The sequence below is a fragment of the Squalius cephalus genome (genome assembly GCF_949319135.1).
Source record: "Squalius cephalus genome assembly, chromosome: 11".
NCBI lineage: Eukaryota > Metazoa > Chordata > Actinopteri > Cypriniformes > Leuciscidae > Squalius > Squalius cephalus.
The window spans coordinates 26391990-26417523 of NC_137132.1; the positions used below are offsets into that span (position 1 = coordinate 26391990).

Consider the following 25534-nt stretch of genomic DNA (forward strand, 5'->3'; position numbering starts at 1 on the left):
AAGATGGATAGATAAACAATTATCCATTTAGGAAATTAATGGACATGAAACCGGTAACAGAAGAAAGTCTAGATAAATTTTATTTGGTGGCAAGATCATTACAACATTTATTAATGACAGGAGCAAAATGAGCAGGCGCTGTGCATTTCTGGCATCTGTGGGAAGACAACTGGTATTTGTACATTATGAACTGTCTATTCCGATTTAATAGATCACAATTTTTTCCCTGTTGGACATTACATTCTCACCTTCCATCAATCTTGTGGTGCGACTATCACTGTGTCCTAACCAGACGCGATGCGATAAGATTCCAGCGACAAGCAATTTGTCTGTCCACACCAGACACGATTACAAGATGCAACAAAATCAATCAAAAACCACAGCCAATCAGAACAGCGTGTGGGTGGGCTCCCGCGGCAAGTGTACAGCCCCAGAGATTAATTTTGTTAAAAACATAATAAATCAAAATGTATTATTTTACACATTACACCATTTTAAACTATTAAAAATACATACTGAGTTATTAAAACAATCTTTGTTATAGAATCAAGTTTGAACGTTCTTGTTTCCATTTGTGTAATTGTAAGACCTGAGGTAGTACGGCTACAAGGCTGGGAACAATAAATGAAATTCAAAGTCACATTACACGCTTTTAACATTAAATAAAGCACATAAACAGTACCTGAGATTATCATTGCCATACTTTGTGTTGTAGTTCCAGCCGCGATGTCGTGGAAAAATAGAAGCAGTTTCTAAAATAGAATCATTGTGTGTTGCCGTCATGGCTGGTTAGGACATGGTGTAACACTTCCTTTATGATCTGGAGATGTTGACACTGGCAGCAGATTTTAACACTGGTTGTTGGAACACATCACAGCCATTGTAGGCACAGTTGCTTAATGGGAGATACTTGTTCACCCCAAAATAAAATTGTCATCGTTTACTTTCACTTATGATGTTCTAAACCTGTATGAATTTCTTCTTTTGAACACAGAGATATTTTGAAGAATGTTTGTAACCAAACAGTTGATGGACCCCATTGACTTCCAAAGTATTTTTTTCCATACTATTGAAGTCAATGGGGTCCATCAACAGTTTGGTTACAAACAAATCTTCAAAGTACCTTTTGTGTTCAACAGAAGAAATAAATGTGTACAGGTTTGTTACAACTTAAAGTTGAGTAAATGATGACAACTTTATTTTGGGGTGAACTATACCTTTAGATATGTCTGTCACCTCTCTAGCTCAGTTTAAATACTTTTATATGGCTCATCAGAATTGCTGATTATGAAAAATGTTAGTAGCACTATATTCAAGTGTATTTCTGTCTTCACAGATGCCTTTTCAGGATAAATCCAGATAGGGGGACCAAAGTGGTGAAGCAGCAATCTAAAAAACAGCAGTCCATAAATCCTAAGGTTCTTTCTTTGATTACAAACATTGCAGACTTTGAATGGCGAGAGTAGACATCTCACATGCCAGCTTCTTTCTGTTTCATACATTTCCGTTTAGTTTATATACTATTCTGTAATGTGTAAAGGGTTCATTCTGCTTGTATTTTGTGGCTGACTGTTATCTTGAGTGAGTGCAGCGTTTTAACGTGTGTTTACACGTTTTAAATTGTGTACATTTCAAAGTACAGGGTTAAAAAAAAGCTCACAGTAAAGACCAGTAGTTTTAACCAGTGGGGAGAACCTGTTTCATAAAAAAAAATGTGTATATATAATGCTGCTAAACGATGCTTTGTTAAATGTTGATTACAGGATGTATTTGCAGATAACAAATAAAACAAAATTAAGATTACTGTTGTTGTTTTTTATTATTATTAAAGCAAATCTTAGTTATTTTTGCAGTTTAAACTGCAAAAAAAGTTTAAGAACTGTTATAAAAACATTGTGTGTGTGTATATATATCTCTATATTATCTGTACTTAAACTTTTTTTTATCATTCTTTAAAGAATTTTTCTGTGTTTTAGGTGTTTGAATATTTTAACAATGTATGTTAACATACATTTTAATAATGTTATTTTAACAATGTATGTTAAAATTAAAAGATTTCATGGTATTATAAGGATATTTTTGTGTAGAATAACAGTAATTAACCATAATTATAGGAAAAGAAATTACCTTTTTTTGTTTACAGTATATCTGTTATTATCTGTATCTTATCATCTTATTTTTTTAGACAATTTTTCTGTGTTTTAGAGGTGTATGACTGTATTTTAACAATTCATTTATGTTAAAATGAAAAGATTTCATGGTTTTATAAGGATATTTTTGTGTAGAATAACAGTAATAAACCGTAATTATAGGATAAGAAATGACCATTTTTTTACTGTTTTTTTCCTGACAGTGTTTTTCCGTTTTTTTAACAGACATTTTCTGGCGCCCCTGCTGCCAGAAAATTACCGTTTTTTTTATGTTTTTTTTTTTTACAGTGTGGGTGTACGGGCACGGGTTCTTCTCTGCTGGCTTCAGGGTATTATTTAAAGCATTATTTCCACACATTATATGAATAAATGGTTTCTATTTTTGTGTGATTATACAATATATATATATATATATATATATATAGAGAGAGAGAGAGAGAGAGAGAGAGAGAGAGAGAGATTTCTATTAAAAATGTAATTGTTAATTTAAATGATTTTATCATTATTATTTTGCAGTTCTTTGTGCTATTGTGTTTGGTGATGTTTGGAAGGTGGAGGTAGAATCTAAAATTAATGCTCTGGGGGCTGTTCCATAAAAGCCGCTTAGAAAAGCGGGGATTAAACTCCAAAACCGGACTTGAATTAACCTAACAAATGAGTTTTAGCTAAAGTGGTTCCATAAAAGGTAATTGAAGCTCACGCAATCTCACTAATTTGATCCAGGTTTATCAAGTCTAGATAATTGCGTGTGCACGCGTTTTTGAAGCAGCCCTAGAGGTCGATCGTGGATCAAATCGATCCACCATCAAACAGCGTATATTTTGTGCTGTTTTATGCGTTTGTGACATGTTTTTCCCCTCAGTTCAAAACTTACATTTTACAGTTATATTCTCCATCTGTAAATGTTCGAAAGTCATGCAAATGTATCCATTTTACTGCTAATTTTCATATTGAACGAGCGCTGCTGCGCGCATGCGCGTCATATAAGAGCGCAATAATTCTGACTAAAATATACATTTTGCTTGGAAAATTAATATGCGATATTTTATAACACTAGAAATATCTTCTAATTATAATAATTTATCTTTAGGATGTTGGATAAGTTGCAGTAAACTTCTAGCGAACAGAAGTACTTCAGTGAACAGAAGTAGCCTAATTCAGGGAAGATTTTTTTTTAGAAACTAAATATAAAGATACAAAATATAGTTTTGGGTATAGGACCTATGCTACTTAATAAAGATGATGTATACTTATTTAGAATGCTGAGAATTACAGCTTTTAATGCAATATTTTTTTGGGAGAAAGCAAGAATCCCCAGTTTTAAATGAGTAGATTTAGTTTCTAAAGTACACTATGGGGAGGATAACATGAAATTAAGAGCAAATGTATACATTTTGAAAAGATATGTGCAACTCAAAGACTATTCCATAAAATAAAGGAATATATATTAGCCTACATTAACTACATTTTTATATAACCCTCCCTCCCTTTTATTTCTAGTTATTTGTTATTTTATTTATTTACTTATTTAATATTGAATATTTGATATTCAAATAATATTACTTGAATAACTATTAGGAATTATGTGTCATTATAAGAGTTTGATATAAATATGTTAATGTTAAATTTTTATTACTATTTATTTATTGTTTTTTGTCTTTTCCCCCTTAAATCATATGTAAAAGTGTCTATGTACTTTTTGGTTATTGTTCTAATCATGTGTTTTTAGGCTATGTGTTGGTGGGTATTATCACAAAAGAAAAAAAGTAGAAGGAAAAATAAGGAATATTTATTGGGGGAAAATATGATGTCTTTAAAGGAACTGTCAATTTGTATAATTGTGTTAAATGTGTTTGAATTGAAAGACATAAAGTAAATTATATATATATATATATATATATATATATATATATATACTAAAATATTTGTTATTTGGACATTAGATGTGCCTTATTTAGAATTTTAAACCTGTATATTTTTATGATAGCAGTAACTGTAAAGGGACTATTGTAATGGGGTAAATCAAATGTAGGCTAATATACTGTCAATTACTAAGCTCAGATTCATCTTAATAGTTAAAATTTATACTCTGACTGCTTTTGTAATTATTTATTTTTAATTTTGTGATTTTAACTTCTGCTTTAAAAGCTTTTTTTAGATTGTGTTCTAATGTTCTTCTAATCATAAACATGTACTACAGCTGCCAAACAAAACCAGAGAGAAATGTATTCATAAATCTTTAAAACAATCTAATTAAATCTTGGGCACAAAACATTCAGCCAGTAAAAAAAGAAAACCTGTAGTATATATATTGTATTTAGGCCTATCTATCTATCTGTAGGTCTATATTGTCTAATTTATCATTGTAGCCTTATTTAAGTTGATTTTCTGTATACTGTGTATTTATTTTTGGACTAATAGTGGTTAATAAAGTCCAATAATGGTATGAGAGAGTGTCAGTGGTAATATCATTGTGTTCCTATTGGTCAGTGTTAGAGGATCTGTGTAACAACTGAGGCTTAGCCTGACAGTTAGCCTGCCCTGGACCAGGCTAGTTTCCCAGCATAAGTTGCCAGGGTAACTGAGTTTGAACTATTTTAAGTTTGCTTTATGAAACAGAATCCACCGACAATAAGCCTGACTAACCGAAATAAGCCTGGCTTATACTCTAATCTTGGTTTATGGAACAGCCCCCTGGTCTCATCTTGTGTCGTGTTGCCCTACATTCAAATACCCTGCTGAACAACAGCCCTCCAGTCGTATTAAAGGCATGTGGCACACACAGACCAACAAGGAGGATTACATCTATCACAATGATCAAACAAGGGTTCTAGACAGTTTCAAGGGTCGTACAAAACTGATTGGTTCACTGGGTGATTTGAACTGTTTCAGGGTGGAATTAGAGACGTCTAAAATAGACAAGTTCTCCTTTGTGGGTAACTGTGTGACAATTAAAATGATTGGTAAGTGTGCTTTTGAGCTGTCAACCTGTAATTTACAACCCCTATAGGATACAAAACAAGAAAACAAGATTCCAAATTATGTTTTTGTGACAAAATAATTAGTAAATAAGCTAGTTTCTACTATGGGAAATATGTGTTCTGTCATTCAAAATATATGTACAGAGCAAGCATCAAAACCAGAGTTGCAGACTGAGACGTCTGTGGAAGAGGGTCGACCTGCAACCTTTAAATGCTCCGTCCGTCACACCTGTCCGTCCCATCAGCCCACTCTCAGCTGGAACCTGTGTTGCGGTATGAGGGGGGTCCACCTGAGGGTGGCATTTCCTTCGCTTCTTTTACACCTCAAACTCGACGTCAATGCAGAAAGGGTCACAATAAGAAGTCTGTGAATAAGAATGCCACTGATGAACTAGCTGGTTTACTAAAACATATAACCATCTAGAAATATTGTACTGAAATAAAGGAGTCACTGTCCATCTCTGTTTTGCTCAAGTCGAATGGGAGAGCAGTGACTAGGGTCATTGTCCACAAATACAAAGGAACTGTTGTATCGTCAGAGAACAAGCCACTAACTGGACAGAGTCCTGTTTGTACAGGAATAGCAGGACTAATAGCAGGAATTGCTGGGCTCAGCAGTTGTACATGTGACATTGAAATAAGCAGTCATGTGCCTTACAGTAGATATGACGAAGACTCCTGAATTCGGACTATAAAAGGGGAGACCTGGACAGGACTCACTCTTCCTTGCAATCTCCAATCCGGAACCCCAGCAGTTTTCGGATGCAAGAAGCTTTAAGCCTAGCTATTATTTCTCTGTTAGACTAGTACTCTGATTGTAATCTGTAACAAGTATTCTTTTCATTTTGATTCTTTTAATAAATATTGTTAAACATTTATTATAATCATTTTTGACTGGACCTTGGATTCTTGAGTACGTGTCTTCTATCTGGATCAGGAAGATCCTAACTGGAGGATACAACAAGAGGGTGAGCATTCTTTTGATATAAGAATAGTCACTGTGAAATTTGATTGATTAAGAAGCCTAGCCAAAGAGGCAGCTTACGACAGGGTTATTGTTGTAGCGAACATGGTTGAAGATAGGGTGACCACCCGTCCCGCGTAGCGCGTGCGCGCACAGCGTTTGAAGCCCAATTCATGCGTCCCGCAAATTGAGACCGTGTCACGCATAATCTATGCTTGCTCAAAAAAAGTTGGTCGCTCTATATCCTCGAGCCCCAAGCTGATCAGCTGTCAACCTAGCTGAGCAGAGGAACCCAGCAAACATTGGTCCGACGGCAACGTCGTGTCCCTGGCCAAAAATAGTCGCGGTATGACGGCATAAATCGGTAAAAATATGTAACACAGAACATTTCCTAAAAATGCATTCAGATACATTTGTACATGTCTACAGTTCTCTGGGGTTGCATGTATAATTGTTATTTTGACTTTTAGCTACGTGTAGTTCAATATAGTGTATCGGGTGAGAGGACGTCACCTGGCGACGTCTTTTACACGTGCATTTATAGTCCATCATGACCCTCCATCATGGAATCCTTGTGAAATATGCAAAAGCTGTGCTTAATCCTTGCATGGTTAATACTGCAAAAATTAATTTAATTGCCCAAGTAGTTTTTAAGAGGTTGTGAAGACGTCCACTGACGTCCTTTACACGTCAAGGCTGTGAACAGACGTCCACTGATGTCTTTTACACGTCTAGTCAAGCAAGACAGAAAAAAAACAGGAATTATCTTTATGAAATACACGAATTGTATACAAAGTAAATATATTTACTTTATCTTGTTTAAATAAATTATAATCACACAGTTCCTAGTGTGGTTAAGTGAATGCAAAGCCTCTGCATTCTAGTCATTATTTCAACCTGTAGCCTACCTGATACGTTGTGTGTTTTTTTTTTATTTTTTTTTTATGGAATGTATGCATATACATGTAAAACAGAAATATATCTGGTCACCATTTATGTCTGAGTTGGATGTAATTGCCAAAACTGTGCTGCCAAGATGTAACAAAAGATCTCCCGACATTACCAAATCCCGCGATAGGTTAGATTATCTCACGAGATGTTAACGCGTTTTCCCCATAGACTCACTCCGGAACACTGAAGTTTGAATAACCACGAAGAGAGGAGGAATTGAGGCCCATATTATTAGAAATCTACTGTTGGGTACGTACATTTTGTATTATTAGATTCACGTGCTAGAGTTTTACTTGTTTGACATGAATGAACCGAAAGAAATGATGCCCACATTGTCAACTGAAATTGGCTAACTGAGTTTGGCTAAAATTAGCTAGTAGGCTAAAAGTTACTTTGAACTTATACAACGGTATACCATAGTATAAAGTATGTTTAATGATACAGTCAAAGTTATTACTGTAAATTATTAATGTAGCCTTTTGAGAGTTTCTTTTAGAAAGTAAATTATCTGAAGTAGAATGAAATTACCTGGATTTGAACATGTATGTTTTCAGTAACTGCTTTAAAAATATTTTGTAATTTTAGAATTGCTAAACATGTCTATTCAGGGGACATCACAGCCCACCTGTCTTTATCAGAAATGTCCTGTTCACTTTCTCACTGTTACACACCTAGTTAAGGGTCTTTCTCAAGGGCACCACAGTGGTATTGAAGAGGCAGGGGACAAATGCTGTTTTGAATTTAGCTGAAGACCATAAAAATATTTTGAAAATAAGTGCATGTCATTTACCTCAAATTTTTAATTTGCATTTATTTTAAAAATAAATATATTCTCTTCCCTTAGATGCTGTGAAGAGGTGGAGCCCACATGCTACAGACACTGAAATTGATGCAATGGCAGAACACCTGAAACACGCTCCAGGAAGAGCTGGGGGTGGTGGATACAAAAAATGAGCCAAACAATGTGTTTAAGGGATAGTTCACCCAAAAATGAAAATTGTCATCATTTACTCAACCTCATGTTTCAAACCTGTATACCTTTCTATGCTAAACACAAAGATATTTAGAAGAATGTTTGTAACCAAGCAGATGTCGCTTCCCATTAATAATCATTTTTTCTCCAATAATGGTAGTCAGTGGATGCTCTATTTGCTTGGTTACAAACATTCTTCAAAATATCTTCTTTTGTGTTCAGCAGAAGAAAGAAACTCATACAGGTTTGGAATTTGGTGAGTAAATTACATAATTTTCATTTTTGGGTGAACTATCTTTATATAATAATTCAGTATTTTGCTATTGGTATTTAGTTTGGTTAACAAATCGAGAGCTTAGAATTATAAGGTTCTATCTCCGTCCGTTTATTTTAGTTTATTGAGGATCAAAGTTTTTAAACTCGGTTTATGTTTTGTGAGATGGAACCTTTTATTTTATTAATAACTACTAACAAAATATTTTTTTTACAAAAATAACACCACACAGGCATTAATAAACACCTAATGAATCAGATTGTCAAAAACTCAATTTCGACCAAAAGTGGAGATAGAACCTTATAATTCTAAGCTCACGAAATGTTAAACATTGAAAAAAATCAAGAGAAATTTTGGCTGTTCAAGATCAATAAAATGTTGTGCTTAATCAGAACATGCTTCTTTTTTGCTTATGTCCACAAATAATGTGTTATTGTTTTTGATGTACACGTGATTAAAACGTTTTATTGACGTTCAGGTCTGACTGGACCAATTTTGGACCTTTTTAGAACCTTTGTCAAGATGTGTAGGCTAAACCTCAAGACTTGATTGTCTTTCACGATGTTACACAATAGGTGTGTGATTATTTTATATGCAGGCTTATACACTTAAATTATGCAGCAACACATTTAAACACATATGACGACGCATTTAGACGTCCAGGGACGCGCAGAAGAGACGTGGAATTCACGGCCAGAAAAGACGTGGAATTCACGGCCAGAAAAGACGTCGGTTCAACTTCCATTTTGGAACTATTTTTCAACCATGACGGGACGTCTCGGACGGACGTCTTTTCAACGGTCATTAAACGTCCAAATGTTTGCTGGGATGCTTTTTTTTTTTTTTTTTTTTTTTTAAGCATAACTTTTCAGCTCCACCTTTTCTTTTCTTCCACCTTTTCGTCCATGGACAATTATTTGTAGGCTAATTATCTGCTCAGAGAAATTCGCTGTAACGGATCAATATCTCTCTCTCTCTCTCTCTCTCTCTCTCTCTCTCTCTCTCTCTCTCTCTCTCTCTCTCTCTCTCTCTCTCTCTCTCTCTCTCTCTCTCTCTCTCTCTCTCTCTCTCTCTCTCTCTCTCTCTCTCTCTCTCTCTCTCTCTCTCTCTCTCTCTCTCTCTCGCTCTATCCCAGCAAACATTTGGACGTTTAATGACCGTTGAAAAGACGTCCGTCCGAGACGTGCCGTCATGGTTGAAAAATAGTTCCAAAATGGAAGTTGAACCGACGTCTTTTCTGGCCGTGAATTCCACGTCTCTTCTGCGCGTCCCTGGACGTCTAAATGCGTCGTCATATGTGTTTAAATGTGTTGCTGCATAATTTAAGTGTATATATAAGCCTGCATATAAAATAATCACACACCTATTGTGTAACATCGTGAAAGGCAATCAAGTCTTGAGGTTTACACATCTTGACAAAGGTTCTAAAAAGGTCCAAAATTGGTCCAGTCAGACCTGAACGTCAATAAAACGTTTTAATCACGTGTACATCAAAAACAATAACACATTATTTGTGGACATAAGCAAAAAAGAAGCATGTTCTGATTAAGCACAACATTTTATTGATATTGAACAGCCAAAATTTCTCTTTATTTTTTTCAATGTTTAACATTTCGTGAGCTTAGAATTTTAAGGTTCTATCTCCACTTTTGGTTGAAATTGAGTTTTTGACAATCTGATCCATTAGGTGTTTATTAATGCCTGTGTGGTGTTATTTTTGTAAAAAAAAAAAAAAAAAAAAAATTTTAGTAGTTATTAATAAAATAAAAGGTTCCATCTCACAAAACATAAACCGAGTTTAAAAACTTTGATGCTCAATAAACTACAATAAACGGGGATAGAACCTTATAATTCTAAGCTCTCGATTTGTTAACCAAACTAAAATACCAATTGCAAAATACTGAATTATTATATAAAGATAGTTCACCCAAAAATGAAAATTATGTAATTTACTCACCAAATTCCAAACCTGTATGAGTTTCTTTCTTCTGCTGAACACAAAAGAAGATATTTTGAAGAATGTTTGTAACCAAGCAAATAGAGCATCCACTGACTAATGATGTTTTATTAACAAGGTTCGGGAGGAGCACGTTCAGATAATTAACACAGGTGGAGAGCACTCAGCAATCAATGGTAAGAGGTGTATATATACTCAGCAGTCTCACCTCATTCCATTGACAGTTTTTGCAGCATGTAGTCCGACAGTATCGTCCTAACAGGTCCGAATCGAGCGATTCCCGTCCGATGAATAACCTCTCGTCTTTGAAGAACCTCTGCCGCAATCCTCTGACCAATATCGCGGGCGTCAGGCTTGACAAACGGGATCATAACCGCGGGCGAAACATCCGCGATCTCCTTCCGCGTATTTCTCTGCACCGGTCCATGCAATAATTCCCGCCATTGAGAAATGGTTAGTAAGGCAATGCCGCCCTCTTCACGCGAGGGGAAGGGTCTTCCTCTTTTGTCAGGCCGCACAGCAGGCCCGCGCCGCGGATTCAGTACCGGCCAGTCCATACTCAACGTTTGCCGGGTCAACTCAGTGAGTGCTCAGCTCGGCCTTTCTCGTGTCTGTTTTGGTTGAGCTTGGCTTGCTTCAGTAGTTTGAGTCACGAGCCAGTCATGCCATCTGTATACAAATTTTTGATCGGGGGAATGCACGTTTTAAATTGTTTCTGTACAAATGATTTACTGTCATACATAATCAGTAGGTCACACGTTACGTGCAGATTGATCACAGAATCATTAAGAACCTATCGTTAACACTGTCCTGCAATTTATCTGCAAAATCTCGTAAATATTATTATTTAAAAAAAAAAAAAAAAAAAAAAAAAAAAAGCTATACAAGCATGTGTTTCATGACAAGTGTTTAGTAATCCTTAATTGAAACACAGTTAAATAAATACAAGATGCATACATTTATGCAAGCTTCGTCTTTTACCATAAACCGTCTCTTTTGTACTTAACTAAATAAACTTCAGACAATCAAAATTGTTCTAAACGCAAACTGTTATCTTTGCTCGGTCACTTAAACTTCAATGTGCATAATCCTGCAAGGATTTCATCTCGCCTCCTTTTTTCTCGCGTCTTTGATCTAAAGCACAAGAAGACAAGCATCGGCTCGCTAAGCCCCACTCTCCTCCTACCTTTGTTCAGCCACACACCGCAGGAGCTCAGTTTCTCCAGGTAAGTTTATCCACTGCTGCAGCAGTGATGTCTCCTCCGGTCCTGGAGGAGCTCAATTTCTCTGGCAAAGTTTTCTCTAATATTGCAACAGTAATGTCTCCTATGCTCCCACTGGAGCTCTTTTACTCTGGCTAATGTCTCCACTGTCACAGCAGTGATGTCTCCTCTGCTCCTACTGGAGCTCTTTTACTCTGGCTAATGTCTCCACTGTCACAGCAGTGATGTCTCCTCTGCTCCCACTGGAGCTCTTTTACTCTGGCTAATGTCTCCACTGTCACAGCAGTGATGTCTCCTCTGCTCCCACTGGAGCTCTTTTACTCTGGCTAATCTTCTCCACTGCCACAGCAGTGACGTGTCCTCTGCTCCTACTGGAGCTCTTTTACTCTGGCTAATCTTCTCCACTGCCACAGCAGTGACGTGTCCTCTGCTCCTACTGGAGCTCTTTTACTCTGGCTAATCTTCTCCACTGCCACAGCAGTGACGTGTCCTCTGCTCCTACTGGAGCTCTTTTACTCTGGCTAATCTTCTCCACTGTCACAGCAGTGATGTCTCCTTTGCTCCCACAGGAGCTCTGTTTCTCCAGCTAATTTTTTCTACTGCCGCAGCAGTGATGTCTCTTCTGTAGTACTTCTCTATTAAAGAGCACTCTATCCCTTCTTTCTCTTCTTTCCTGTCTCCTCTTTCTGTCCAGCGAGCATTGGTCTCTCAGTGGACGGAGTGAGAACTTTCCTGGTAGAGCACTTACGTTTTCTCCTTCATCCAGCGAGCATTTGGTCTCACAGCGGATGCAGTGTGAGAATCTCCCGGGCAAGCACTCATTTTCCTGTTTCCTCTTTCCGTCCAGCGAGCATTGGTCTCCCAGTGGACGGAGTGAGCTCTTTCCCAGTAGAGCACTTATGTTTTCTCTTTCATCCAGCGATGCAATGTGAGAATCTCCTGGGCAAGCACTCATTTTCCTGTTTCCTTTTCCTGTTTCCTTTCCGTCCAGCGAGCATTGGTCTCACAGCGGATGGAGTGAGAACTTTCCCAGTAGAGCACTAACGTTTTCTCTTTCATCCAGCGATGCAGTGTGAGAAAATCTCCTGGGCAAGCACTCATTTTCCTGTTTCCTCTTTCCGTCCAGCGAGCATTGGTCTCTCAGTGGACGGAGTGAGAACTTTCCCAGTAGAGCACTTATGTTTTCTCTTTCATCCAGCGATGCAGTGTGAGAAAATCTCCTGGGCAAGCACTCATTTTCCTGTTTCCTTTTCCTGTTTCCTTTCCGTCCAGCGAGCATTGGTCTCACAGCGGACGGAGTGAGAACTTTCCCAGTAGAGCACTTACGTTTTCTCTTTCATCAAGCGATGCAGTGTGAGAAAATCTCCTGGGCAAGCACTCATTTTCCGGTCTCCTCTTTCCGTCCAGCGAGCATTGGTCTCACAGCGGACGGAGTGAGAACTTTCCCAGTAGAGCACTTACGCTTTCTCTTTCATCCAGCGAGCATTTGGTCTCACAGCGGATGCAGTGTAAGAAAATGTCCTGGGCAAGCACTAATTTTCCTGTTTCCTCTTTCTGTCAAGCGAGCATTGGTCTCACAGCGGACGGAGTGAGAACCTTCCCGGTAGAGCAATTACGTTTTCTCTTTCATCCAGCGATGCAGTGTGAGAGAATCTCTTGGGCAAGCTCTAATTTTTCCTCCTTTCTGTTTCCTCTCTGTCTAGCTAGCGAGCATTTGGGCTTAGCGGAAAAGCGCAAATCCTCCCGATCGGTCACTGTAAACTACAACCGCTCCCCATTTGCAGACCAACAGGGGCCGTCAGTCCAGGCAGTGAGCCACCATTACGGGCCTCCCCGGTCAAGCATCCAGGCCCCTTCTTGAGATGCCAGCCCGCCAAACTCGGCACTCATTTGGGGGGTCTTTAGTCCGGCGGCTGTCCTCTGCTCTTTAGCCTTTGGGGGGAGTACTCTGGGTTCGGGCCGAACTCCGAGCTCGGAGCCCTCCCTCCGGACAGCACGCCAAATACGCATTAAACTTACCCCTTCAAATTATATGTAAGTGTGAACTCGTGAAATGATGTTTTATTAACAAGGTTCGGGAGGAGCACGTTCAGATAATTAACACAGGTGGAGAGCACTCAGCAATCAATGGTAAGAGGTGTATATATACTCAGCAGTCTCACCTCATTCCATTGACAGTTTTTGCAGCATCCCTCCACCACCCCTTCTCCACGCTTCTAGTCCTAAGCACTTACATACGGGGGAGTACTCTGGGTTCGGGCCGAACTCCGAGCTCGGAGCCCTCCCTCCGGACAGCACGCCAAATACGCATTAAACTTACCCCTTCAAATTATATGTAAGTGTGAACTCGTGAACCATTGTTGGAGAAAAAATCTGCGACGTCTGCTTGGTTACAAACATTCTTCTAAACATCTTTGTGTTTAGCATAGAAAGGTATACAGGTTTGAAACATGAGGTTGAGTAAATGATGACAATTTTCATTTTTGGGTGAACTATCCCTTAAACACATTGTTTGGCTCATTTTTTGTATCCACCACCCCCAGCTCTTCCTGGAGCGTGTTTCAGGTGTTCTGCCATTGCTGCATCAATTTCAGTGTCTGTAGCATGTGGGCTCCACCTCTTCACAGCATCTAAGGGAAGCGAATATATTTCTTTTTAAAATAAATGAAAATTAAAAATTTGAGGTAAATGACATGCACTTATTTTCAAAATATTTTTATGGTCTTCAGCTAAATTCAAAACAGCATTTGTCCCCTGCCTCTTCAATACCACTGTGGTGCCCTTGAGAAAGACCCTTAACTAGGTGTGTAACAGTGAGAAAGTAATAAAGACAGGTGGGCTGTGATGTCCCCTGAATAGACATGTTTAGCAATTCTAAAATTACAAAAATTTTAAAGCAGTTACTGAAAACATACATGTTCAAATCCAGCTAAACATTTCATTCTACTTCAGATAATTTACTTTCTGAAAGAAACTCTCAAACAGTGGCGGAGCTAGGGGGTGGCCAGGGGTGGCCATGGCCACCCTTGGTCTAAGCTTGGCCACCCCTTTGGCCACCCCTCTCACAACTGCTGTTTCTGTCTCTTTTTTTATTGACAAAAATCGCGTTTTTTAAAACGCTGAACCGTCTCTTTAAGACCACAAAAAACGTGTGACTTTTCAGACGCACACTCCAACTTCACCTCAGTGCCAGGCGCAAGTCAAACGAGTGCGGAAATGTGCAAGTGCTGAATGAGCTTCAGCAGAACATCAGACAGTGATATGCACATAGTAAATATAGAGTCAATCTCAACTGGTGGGTTGCAAGACCGTTTTGAGGAAGTCGAATAGTGTGCAGTCAACAACAAACGTAATTCTCTTTTTTTCTGATGCTACTTTTATTTTAGAAAATGTGTGTGAAAGCTTGTGACACTTCTGTCAGATGCTGAGAAAAGCGCGTTGTCCTTATTCAGTTGGCTATCTTCGGTAAGATGAGATGTTGTCAGGCCAAATGTCAGTAAAACTAACTAACTTTCCTGTCATATGGCTGACAGCCGTTGTACTGTGCTTGCGGTACGCGCAAATGCGGCGCGCTGTAGCCGTAGTTCTGTCGTCAATTAACTCATGAATCAAAAAGGCGATTAAAGCTGTCAAAACTGCATGTATTTGTTATACATGTGTCACATGTGTCTGGATTAAAATATTCTGCTATGTGAGATCACAATATAAGGCACAAATGGATATGTAATGTTTTAATGTCCAAATAAATGTGAGCACTGTGCATTTGTACTAGAAGATATGCATTCATTTTGCGTTCATTTGTAAAGGACAAACAAAAATGGATAATTTTTAAATCCATAAAATAACTTAATTTTACATTCTGGCAACATTGCATTATGAAAAACATAACATTTTACATTATGTGCTGTTGACTTCCGCCTTGTTCACATTCTTGCACATGGGGATTCAAAAGAGAACTTTTGTTTTCCTTTTTAATTTCGGTATGATAGAACTGTTGCAATTATTTATTTTGACAACTAATATAGAAAGTTAAACATTTTTTTTGACAAACTCAGAATTGGTTGAAGAGTTCATTGATTATATAAAACGCATTGAAGGTTGAATAATCTTTGGACTACAGTATTATCTGCATGTTATCTCATCCATGAAGATGCAACAATGTAGAACAAGCTATTGGAGATTTTGAGAACCAGAACCAAGCTAACAGAGCAAGTTGAACTTTAGCTATAGTGTGTGCCCTTTTATTGCTATTTAATTAATTTTAACATGAGGTGGTGGGTAATAATAAAACATATATAAAATTCACTCAGTATTCCATGATTCCTAATTCACTACTATCTCAATTACAATTAAGTACAAATTAACTTTATTCAGTTGTGTAGGCACTAAAACAGTCCAATACATTATAGTCAAATTATTTTTTATGATAAAATAATTAAGATTTCTGTGCCACCCCAGACTGGTTGCTGGCCCTTGCCTGGCCACCCCTATGAAAAAATCCTGGCTCCGCCACTGCTCTCAAAAGGCTACATTAATAATTTACAGTAATAACTTTGATTGTATCATTAAACATACTTTATACTATGGTATACCGTTGTATAAGTTCAAAGTAACTTTTAGCCTACTAGCTCATTTTAGCCAAACTCAGTTAGCCAATTTCAGTTGACAATGTGGGCATCATTTCTTTCGGTTCATTCATGTCAAACAAGTAAAACTCTAGCACGTGAATCTAATAATACAAAATGTACGTACCCAACAGTAGATTTTTAATAATATGGGCCTCAATTCCTCCTCTCTTCGTGGTTGTTCAAACTTCAGTGTTCCGGAGTGAAGTCTATGGGGAAAACGCGTTAACATCTCGTGAGATAATCTAACCTATCGCGGGATTTGGTAATGTCGGGAGATCTTTTGTTACATCTTGGCAGCACAGTTTTGGCAATTACATCCAACTCAGACATAAATGGTGACCAGATATATTTCTGTTTTACATGCATACATTCCATAAAAAAAAAAAAAAAAACACAACGTATCAGGTAGGCTACAGGTTGAAATAATGACTAAAATGCAGAGGCTTTGCATTCACTTAACCACACTAGGAACTGTGTGATTATAATTTATTTAAACAAGATAAAGTAAATATATTTACTTTGTATACAATTCGTGTATTTCATAAAGATAATTCCTGTTTTTTTTTTTTCTGTCTTGCTTGACTAGATGTGTAAAGGACGTCAGTGGACGTGTATTCACAGCCTTGACGTGTAAAGGACGTCAGTGGACGTCTTCACAACCTCTTAAAAACTACTTGGGCAATTAAATTAATTTTTGCAGTATTAACCATGCAAGGATTAAGCACAGCTTTTGCATATTTCACAAGGATTCCATGATGGAGGGTCATGATGGACTATAAATGCACGTGTAAAAGACGTCGCCAGGTGACGTCCTCTCACCCGATACACTATATTGAACTACACGTAGCTAAAAGTCAAAATAACAATTATACATGCAAACCCAGAGAACTGTAGACATGTACAAATGTATCTGAATGCATTTTTAGGAAATGTTCTGTGTTACATATTTTTAGATTTATGCCGTCATACCGCGACTATTTTTGGCCAGGGACACGACGTTGCCGTCGGACCGATGTTTGCTGGGATCTCTCTCTCTCTCTCTCTCTGTGTAAATGAGACGTGAAAGGGGGCGTATTTCAAGATACGCAATGGAGTTGACCAAACTAATTAAACAGGGAGGGAGGACAATCTAGGCTACACTCACATGCACACAAAACACGGCCCGGCCGCGCCGGCGCGGGAGTGTGTTTTGTGTGCATGTGAGTGTATTGTCCTCCCTCCCTGTTTAATTAGTTTGGTCAACTCCATTGCGTATTTTGAAATACGCCCGACTCACTCATAAATTTGCGTAGAGATGTAATATTATGATTTCCGTCATTTAAATTAAAAAAAAAAAAAAAAAAAAATTGTGTACCGGGTGGATCGGCCCACATTGGCCAGTCCACCGGGAAAAGTCCCTGTGCTCCAGATGGCCAGTCCGCCCCTGATGAATTCTCAGAAATCTGTGGGGAACAATATACTTCCTGTTTTTTTTTTTTTAGGTAGTGTATATCTCTGGTCTGCATTAGAATTCAGTCAGTCTTTCAGTCAGTAAAGGCACACCAGTCACACACTGCAAAATAAGGTAGGCTCCCTTTCTTACATATTATCATCGAGATAAATCATCATGATTAGAAGGATGGTGATATATTTCGATCTAAAAACAAATGTCTGTGTATATGAAATTTTACGTGATGAATGAGAATTCCAAATTTATTCTGTCAATATGTATAAAGTTATAAAGTAATAATTTCCATGATTATTTATTTCATATTTGACTGAATAAATTAGGATTTTTCTCATTCATCATGTAAAATTTCACGTATTTTTTTTATTGAGGTTAATACAACCTGTTTTTAGTTCTCTATATATAGTATATAGAGTAAAACAGGTTGTATTAACCTCAATAAAAAAAAATAAAAAAAAAATAAAAAAAAAACTTAATTCACCTCCTAAGCGAGGCCCATCTATCTTAACTTTTTTTCCAGTTTGTCCACTGTTGCTTGTGATTGTGAACAAACATTGTAGGCAAATGTCATGATTAGAAAAATGTTAGACTTGTGCATCGTTCTCTTCTGCTTGACTCTCTGAATTTCATATTGAAGCCTTTGCGTTTGCTTCAAGTAATCATTGATTCAATTTGTTATTCTTTTATCAACAAATATCATTGTCCAACAACCTTGTCTTCGGATTCTACTTGCATAAATATGATCAATTAATTATACATTTTTGTTTCCATTTATATATATATATATATATATATATATATATATATATATATAATATGAACACTATAATTGAAGCCTATCCTGTGTCCATAAAGATTACATTTTACATTTTTTGATCAATTGCTATGTTTTTCCTGTTCAGTCCAGTCCAGCATGGGTGTACGGGCACGAGTTCTTCTCTGCTGGCTTCTGGGTAGGATTTTAAAACATTTTTTCCATACATTATAAATAAATTATTTATTTTAATTTGTGAGATTCTAAAAAAATATATATATAATTTAATTGTTCATTTAAAAAAAAAAGTTTATTAACTTAAACTTTTTTGTTAATATTTTGCAGTTCTTTGTGCTGTCGTGTTTGGTGATGTTTGGAAGGTGGAGGTAGAGTCTGAAATGGATGCTCTGGTCTCATCTTGTGTCGTGTTGCCCTGTACATTCAAATACCCTGTTAAACAACAGCCCTCCAGTCGTATTAAAGGCATGTGGCACATGAAGGACAAACGGGAGGATTACATCTATCACAATGATCCTACAATGGTTCTAGACAATTTCAAGGCTCGTACAAGACTGATTGGTTCACTGGGTGATTTAAACTGCTCCTTGGAGATTGATGGAGTCAAAAACCATGACAACGGCCCGTACTGTTTCAGGGTGGAATTAGAGACGTCTAAAAAAGACAAGTACTCCTTTGTGGGTAACTGTGTGACAATTAAAATGATTGGTAAGTGTGCTTTTGAGCTGTCAACCTGTAATTTACAACCCCTATACAGTAGGCCTAGGATACAAAACAAGAAAACATAATAAAAAAAAATAAAAAAAGGAAACATTCCAAATGATGTTTTTGTGACAAAATAATTAGTAAATAAGCTAGTTTTTACTATGGGAAATATCTGTCATTCAAAATATATGTACAGAGAAAGCATCAAAACCAGAGTTGCTGGCTGAGACGTCTGTAGAAGAAGGTCGACCTGCAACCTTCAAATGCTCAGTCCGTCACATCTGTCCGTCCCATCAGCCCACTCTCAGCTGGAGCCACACTGGAACAACCATCATGATCTACAAGGACATTGGTAATGGAAATTGGGAAGCAGAGTCAATCCTTACCTTCACCCCAACAAAAGAGGATGATCACTCCTCTGTCACATGCACAGTCAAGTACCACGGGAGTGTTGAGGGTGAAATGCAAGCCACTCACCAAATCTTTGTGAAAGGTATAGCAATAAGACTACTGTGTATATTGTTATAAGTGATAATTTTTAGTAATTAAGTGATTTGTTTTTTTACCAGAACAAGCAACTCTCAACCACATTCTCATACCAACCATCTCTGGTCTTGGAGCTGCTCTTTTGGTTGGATTACTGTGTTTCTTCGTTATCAAGAGATACAAGTGAGTCTGGATCTGATTTAAGCATAAGATCATTGACTAATAATAAGAAATGCATTCCTAAAAACATTTGATATTTGTGTAAATTACTTAATTTTATGTATAATTGGTTTATTTTAACACACACATGCACGCACGCACACACACACATTTTTAAGATATACTACTGAAGATATTCAAAGACGAACTGAAAGTTTTGTTTTTTGCTTTGCTTTTGTACAGTCACTTTTTTGTTAGTGCTTTTTAGTATTCTGTTGTCACTGTCTGTGAGTCTTCAGTAAAATACTAATTTTGAATTTGTTTGAATTTAGATTTTTCATGTTTTATAAACTGAACCTATGCACCCAGAAAAAAAGTTCAGTTTTAGTTGGTTTTTTTTGTGGCATTTCCAAGCCACTTAAGACCCAATGTTGTAAAGCAGTTTTTTTTTTTAAATTTTTTTAGGCTATCATCATTTTTTATGAAGATCATACAATCATGACCATGCCGATTACAGATATGTCACTCAGGCTTCACTAACGTGATTGGTACCATAGACTATAGGCTAGACCATAGACTGCCATCAAGGCCTCAATGAAGGGGATTATGTGAACAGAAAGGGGATTCACAATGTAAATGTGCAGCCCAGTTACTATTGTGATTCTTAATATTCCAGATTAGTAATATTATATCAAATAAAAAAAGGCAGTTGACTAAAATCTTCCATATCACAAATGTGAAAGCAAAATGGCCAGGATCTGTGCATGACTTAAGCATTTTCAGAGATTCACATTTATGCATATTATTTGAAAGTGGTAAGGAAAGTTCCACAATTAAATATCAAGCTCACTGTATTACATACACTTATGCTGATCCTATAACAGAACTGCATTTTTTCATAGGTGATTATGACATGTTCCTGCCTGCAGACAGGTGTTTTATGACCCCATTCCCTGACCCAAACCAGTTACAATGCAGCACCAGGACAAGGGCACACAATGAAATGAACTTTGGCTAAAAGGGAAGATTTCAGTGTCTGAAAAGACACTTTTCATTAATTGTTTAATAAAAGACAAATATGCTTAGTTCCTTGAGTTTTATTTCAATTGTTCTTTGTAAAGAAAAGCCAGTGGTCAAGTGCCTGCAACAAGAGAGATTAGACACATGCCTCATGCAACAAATAAAAAGGAAAAGTTGGCTATACACTGCCCACCTGTAGGCCTATGTCTCCTCTGTCTATGCAGACTCTTCTGTAGGCCTTTCTGTAGATGTGGAATCCTGCAACTTATATTGCAGCCATAAAGCATACAAGGATAAATGAAGTAAAGTTATTTATGCACTTGCAGGTAGGCTAGTTCCTCCATATGACAGTTATCTGAGAGGGTTTATTCACTGTCCAGTGCAATGGAAACAAATAGACATTACAAAGTCTTATACTTTCTTTCCTTTGGAAAGTTAGAAAATGTCCACTTACTGCACATATTTCAGCCACCACTTTCTTGGGAACAGACACAAGTGTTGGTGTCAATGTTATAATCGTTAACGAAAACTAACGAAAAAACGAAAACTAGGTGGGAAAAAACATTGTCGTTAACTGAAATAAAAATAAAAACGAGGCATTACAAAAAAACGATAACTAACTAAAACTCTAATGTGTGTTTGGCAAAACTAACTAAAATAAAATAAAATTATAGAGTAAATGTCCTTAGTTTTCGTCTTTGTCAAGGTCTTTCATTTTTTAACGCTATTTAAAACATAGCGATATGATACATAGCAATATCAGCTGCATTTCCTTTCCCTGCTCTCCCTCCGTCTCTGTCACTCATGCGTCTCTCACATGCGCGCGCGCGCACACACACACACACACACACACAGCCCCTCCCCTCCGTGCACACCGCGTTTCCATGAGAACGAGTGTTCGTTCGACGTTGAAAGCAAGTTCGCTAAAGGTTAGTAGGCCTATCTCTATCTCGTGAACACCTTACAATCACACATTAAAAAGTGGTATCAAAATATTTTAAATTCTGAATATAATTTTGTCAGTGTGTTAATGTCGACCCGAGAAGCGATTGCGCCTTCTTTAGAAAGTTAACTAGTCGCAAGTTTGAGGTAAAATGCACTTTTTGGTTGTGGTTGTCGATGTCAAAACACTATATAAGCTTTGATTCAAATATTAAATAATGTTATGTCATTTTTTTTACTTTTACACTTAATGTTTGCTGCTTCAATCCAGATGAGTAGGCTATTGACTGTAGGGAAAGTGGGGTGAGTTGTGCCAGTTTTTACTCAAAGTGACTTTAAAGTGAGGCCATGGCAGTAATTCCTTCAACTTAACGATGTACATATATTTCAGGATGTGGTGCATCCCTGAGAACAATAACTTTGGATCTGAAATAAATTGTTTCAGAAATATAGCTTCTGGGGAAAAAGTGGTCTCATGGCACAACTTGCCCCTGGTGCGGGGGAAGTTGTGCCTTTAGGGGAATACATTGTGCCAGTGATTTCTGAAGTAAAACAGAACATTTTAATGTTATGAACTGTAATGCAATATGAAAGCAAGACAAATTCAATACAAAATTACTCATTAGGTTTATTTAGATATTGTCACCCTGGAATACCATAGCATGCGTTTTTTCTACTATGGTCAATTGCATAGGGATTTTGTATTGAACATAACTCTGGATCACAGTGTCATAGAGACAAGGGGGCGGGCTCATTTTACTCAGATGACCAATCAGTCTCTCAGGATTATTGTGAAGCTATCAAGCTACTCCCTAGCAACCATTTAGAGCACCATAGCAACACAATATATGATATTTGTGACTCATTTCAGGCAAAAAGGCTTTGGCAATAGATGCCTGTTGACATAGCGCTGTCTGTCAATTATGTAACATATAAGAATAAAGTGACCAGGCTAATTTCTAAACATACTATTGTGACATAGGCCACTTAAATAAAACAGAATAAAACTTCTTTTTAATAACAGTGCAAACTCAAAACTGAAATCAGTGTTAGCTAAATTAAACAAATAGCAGGCAGGCCTAAGTCATGCCCATCTCCTCACTTCTCAAGATTATCTCCTGTGAGTATGTAGGTCTAGGTGGTCTGGATCTGGCACAACTTAACCCAGGCCCTTTGGCACAAATCACCCCAGACCCACAAGTTTGAAAAACTAGCATGATCCAGCAGTTAAGAGCTAACATCATGCTAACTGTATAGACTCATTGTGTAGCCTACTAAAGCACTAAAACATGTGTGAAATGTTTTCAAACTTGTCTATAATTGTTCAGACACTACAATCAAAAAACCTTAATCATAGAATTTTTACTTTGAAAGGGAAAAAACAGTTTTTTGCACTAAAAGGTGCTTAACTCTCATGCCATGTGTCTCTCTTCTTTGGAGGATGAGTAAAAGTGATTGCTTTTCAAAATTATGTGGTCACATGACCAATTTCTTCTATGGTTTTGGGTAAATTTAGTATAGGGTGTGAAAATTGTACAGCTGTGGTATTTGTATAGGGTGTGAATTCTGTATAGAAGATGTGTAGATTTTTGGTACAGCGTGTGGATTTTGTAAGAGGTAAAGGAATTTCAATGGGGTGTGAATTTTTTTCTAAAATTGTATTATGTTTTTATTATTACACAATACTTTTTCTGACTTTTTTGAATCTTGCCCCTGACAAATAACCCAAATTACAAAAAAAGACTAAAACTAACACTAAAACTAATAAAAACTAAACTAAAACTAAGCATTTTCAAAAAATAAAAAATAAACTAAACTAGCAAACCCACTTTAAAAACTAATTAAAACTAAACTGAATTTGAAAACAAAAAGTCAAAACGAAATAAAAATAAAAACTAATGAAAAATGCAAAACTATAATAACCCTGGTTGGTGTATTATGTAAAAGTGCACAAAAGAGAAAAACACAATGTCATTACAATGAACTACACTGGGGAAAAATGTGATCAATAACTCATGGCAAAATATTTTTACATTAACATAAGTTTATCAGTTTTCACTTTCACAAGTCAAAGCAATTCATCATTACTCAAGATTTAACAGTTGAAATGACTATATACGGCCTTAATTTAATGCAGCAAAAACGATTTTACAGTGTAGGCTTCTAAGATCTTTTCTTTTCTTTTTTTCTCAGCCTTTTTCTTGGTTGCTTTTATAAACAGAACACCATTTATTTAGCAGTGCCTTTTATAAAAGAGACTATAATATAACTAAAAAATACCATTATGTAGAATATTTTTGTACTTCACTTTTATTTGTTCCCATGTTCTAGTATGGTGACTGACAGTACAATGCACAAAGTAATTATGCAATTATTAAAATACAAAAATATAGGCTAATAAGTGATAAAAACATCTAACATGGCAACTTCTAACGGATTTAAATTGTCTGCTACTTTTTGCCAGCCCTCTCTCCTGGCTTTTGCAGACTTTGAGGTGTTCCCTGGCGTTTTGATTAAACATTAAAATTCCGAATAAACTTCTTGCTCTGCTGAGGAGAAAAACTGAGCGCGCTCTTTGGCCACGCTGAGCAGCCAATAGCAGCGTTGCTGATCAATGTTTCTACTATCGATACATATCCCCTTTTAACCAGCGCATGAACGCGCAATTATCTCAGATAACTCAATCCAGCGATACTAATCATATCCGGCAAGTGTGTTCGAAGAACCAAGTTAGCCAGATCATGATTCGCACGATGATATCATCTTGGATGTGTCATTTGATCTCGGATGTAATAAACAACGTACGAAGAACGGGCCCCCGGTTTCCCGATAACGCTCACTCTTAGCGCGCTAAGAAAGCTCGAAAGATATATCTTACCAAAGTTGTTTATGTTCCTAAGTGTGTTCCCCGAACCATACCTTAGGAAGCTGCTTAAAGTGTAAGTTGCAGGTTAACCACCACAGCCAATTAATGTGTAAATTAAAGTGCTCTATATGTATATATTTAATTATTTCTGTCTTAAAATGCGTTAAAATAACATTTATTGGGGTTTCTTCAAAGGTAGCGTGTTTTTTCAGTTACTGGGTGATGACGTCACAAGAGGAACTCGCAACCCATACTCCGCTAGATTCTTACTGTATTATGGCTATTTGGAGAACGACTGAGGATGTGGGAAACCATCAAATTCTTTATGGACCACAGCCCTACAATTTTTAACTGGTCAGGCGTGAGAGAGGGGACCCATGGCACTCAAAGAGTTATTAATGCTTGGTGTGAGGAGAATTAGTGGAGGGTTGGCCAGGTGTCCTGGTGAGTAACGTTAGCTACGTTAGAGCTAGTCTAGCCTGGTGCAAACTTAACCCGGATAATATAACGGAACAAGCAAGTCTTTTCAAAATATTGCCGTCATGTAGAAAGGAGGGACAACGACTGAACTGAATACATTATTTACTTACAGTAAGTCAGTCCAAATCAGAGCTGTAACGTTAGAGATGCACACACTGCACAGGCATCAATCGCTAGTCTCATCGACGCCTCAAACGTCATGTAATACCCTTCCTCAATCCACGCGCTATCAATTTCTCAAGATTTAATAAGCAATGTTTATTGTCAGAAAAGAAAAAGAGAGATCGATGTCCCCATAACTGTGTTTGTGTGGGCTATCAGCAGTGGAGAGTATGTGCTGCCGTGAGGTGAACGCGTTTTGTTTAGTGGAACAGCTCGACCCACGACCGGCTGATCTGACGTGCCTGAACCCGTTTGTTTTGCGAATAGCTTATTCTCATTTCAGGCAGGATCACGGTCCCCTTGAAGTCAGCACACACGAGTATGTTTACAATGGAGTTATTTTATCCATAATTTTTTTTATCAAATAAAACATACAACCAACTTTTCTGAAGTT

The 25534-nt window shown here is 37.2% G+C and overlaps 2 protein-coding genes across 3 annotated transcripts in view; both read left to right on the forward strand.

Annotated features, from left to right (window-relative positions):
• The window catches only part of LOC307167355 (sialic acid-binding Ig-like lectin 14), a 340868-nt gene that overhangs the window by 188282 nt on the left and 127052 nt on the right, over positions 1 to 25534 (forward strand). The gene's annotated exons all lie outside the window — the stretch shown is intronic.
• LOC307167352 (sialic acid-binding Ig-like lectin 14) overlaps positions 5853 to 25534 on the forward strand; it is a 54958-nt gene continuing 35276 nt past the window's right edge. Inside the window, exons 1-5 of one of the 2 annotated variants that reach the window (XM_079886385.1) lie at positions 5853 to 6099; positions 18451 to 18501; positions 18648 to 19028; positions 19222 to 19518; positions 19595 to 19694. In XM_079886385.1, coding sequence (XP_079742511.1) covers positions 18462 to 18501; positions 18648 to 19028; positions 19222 to 19518; positions 19595 to 19694 — 818 coding nt within the window. In that variant the 5' untranslated portion in view covers positions 5853 to 6099; positions 18451 to 18461. Of the gene's footprint in view, positions 6100 to 17604; positions 17666 to 18450; positions 18502 to 18647; positions 19029 to 19221; positions 19519 to 19594; positions 19695 to 25534 lie in introns of those variants that run through there. The other variant, XM_079886386.1, reaches the window with a different exon arrangement.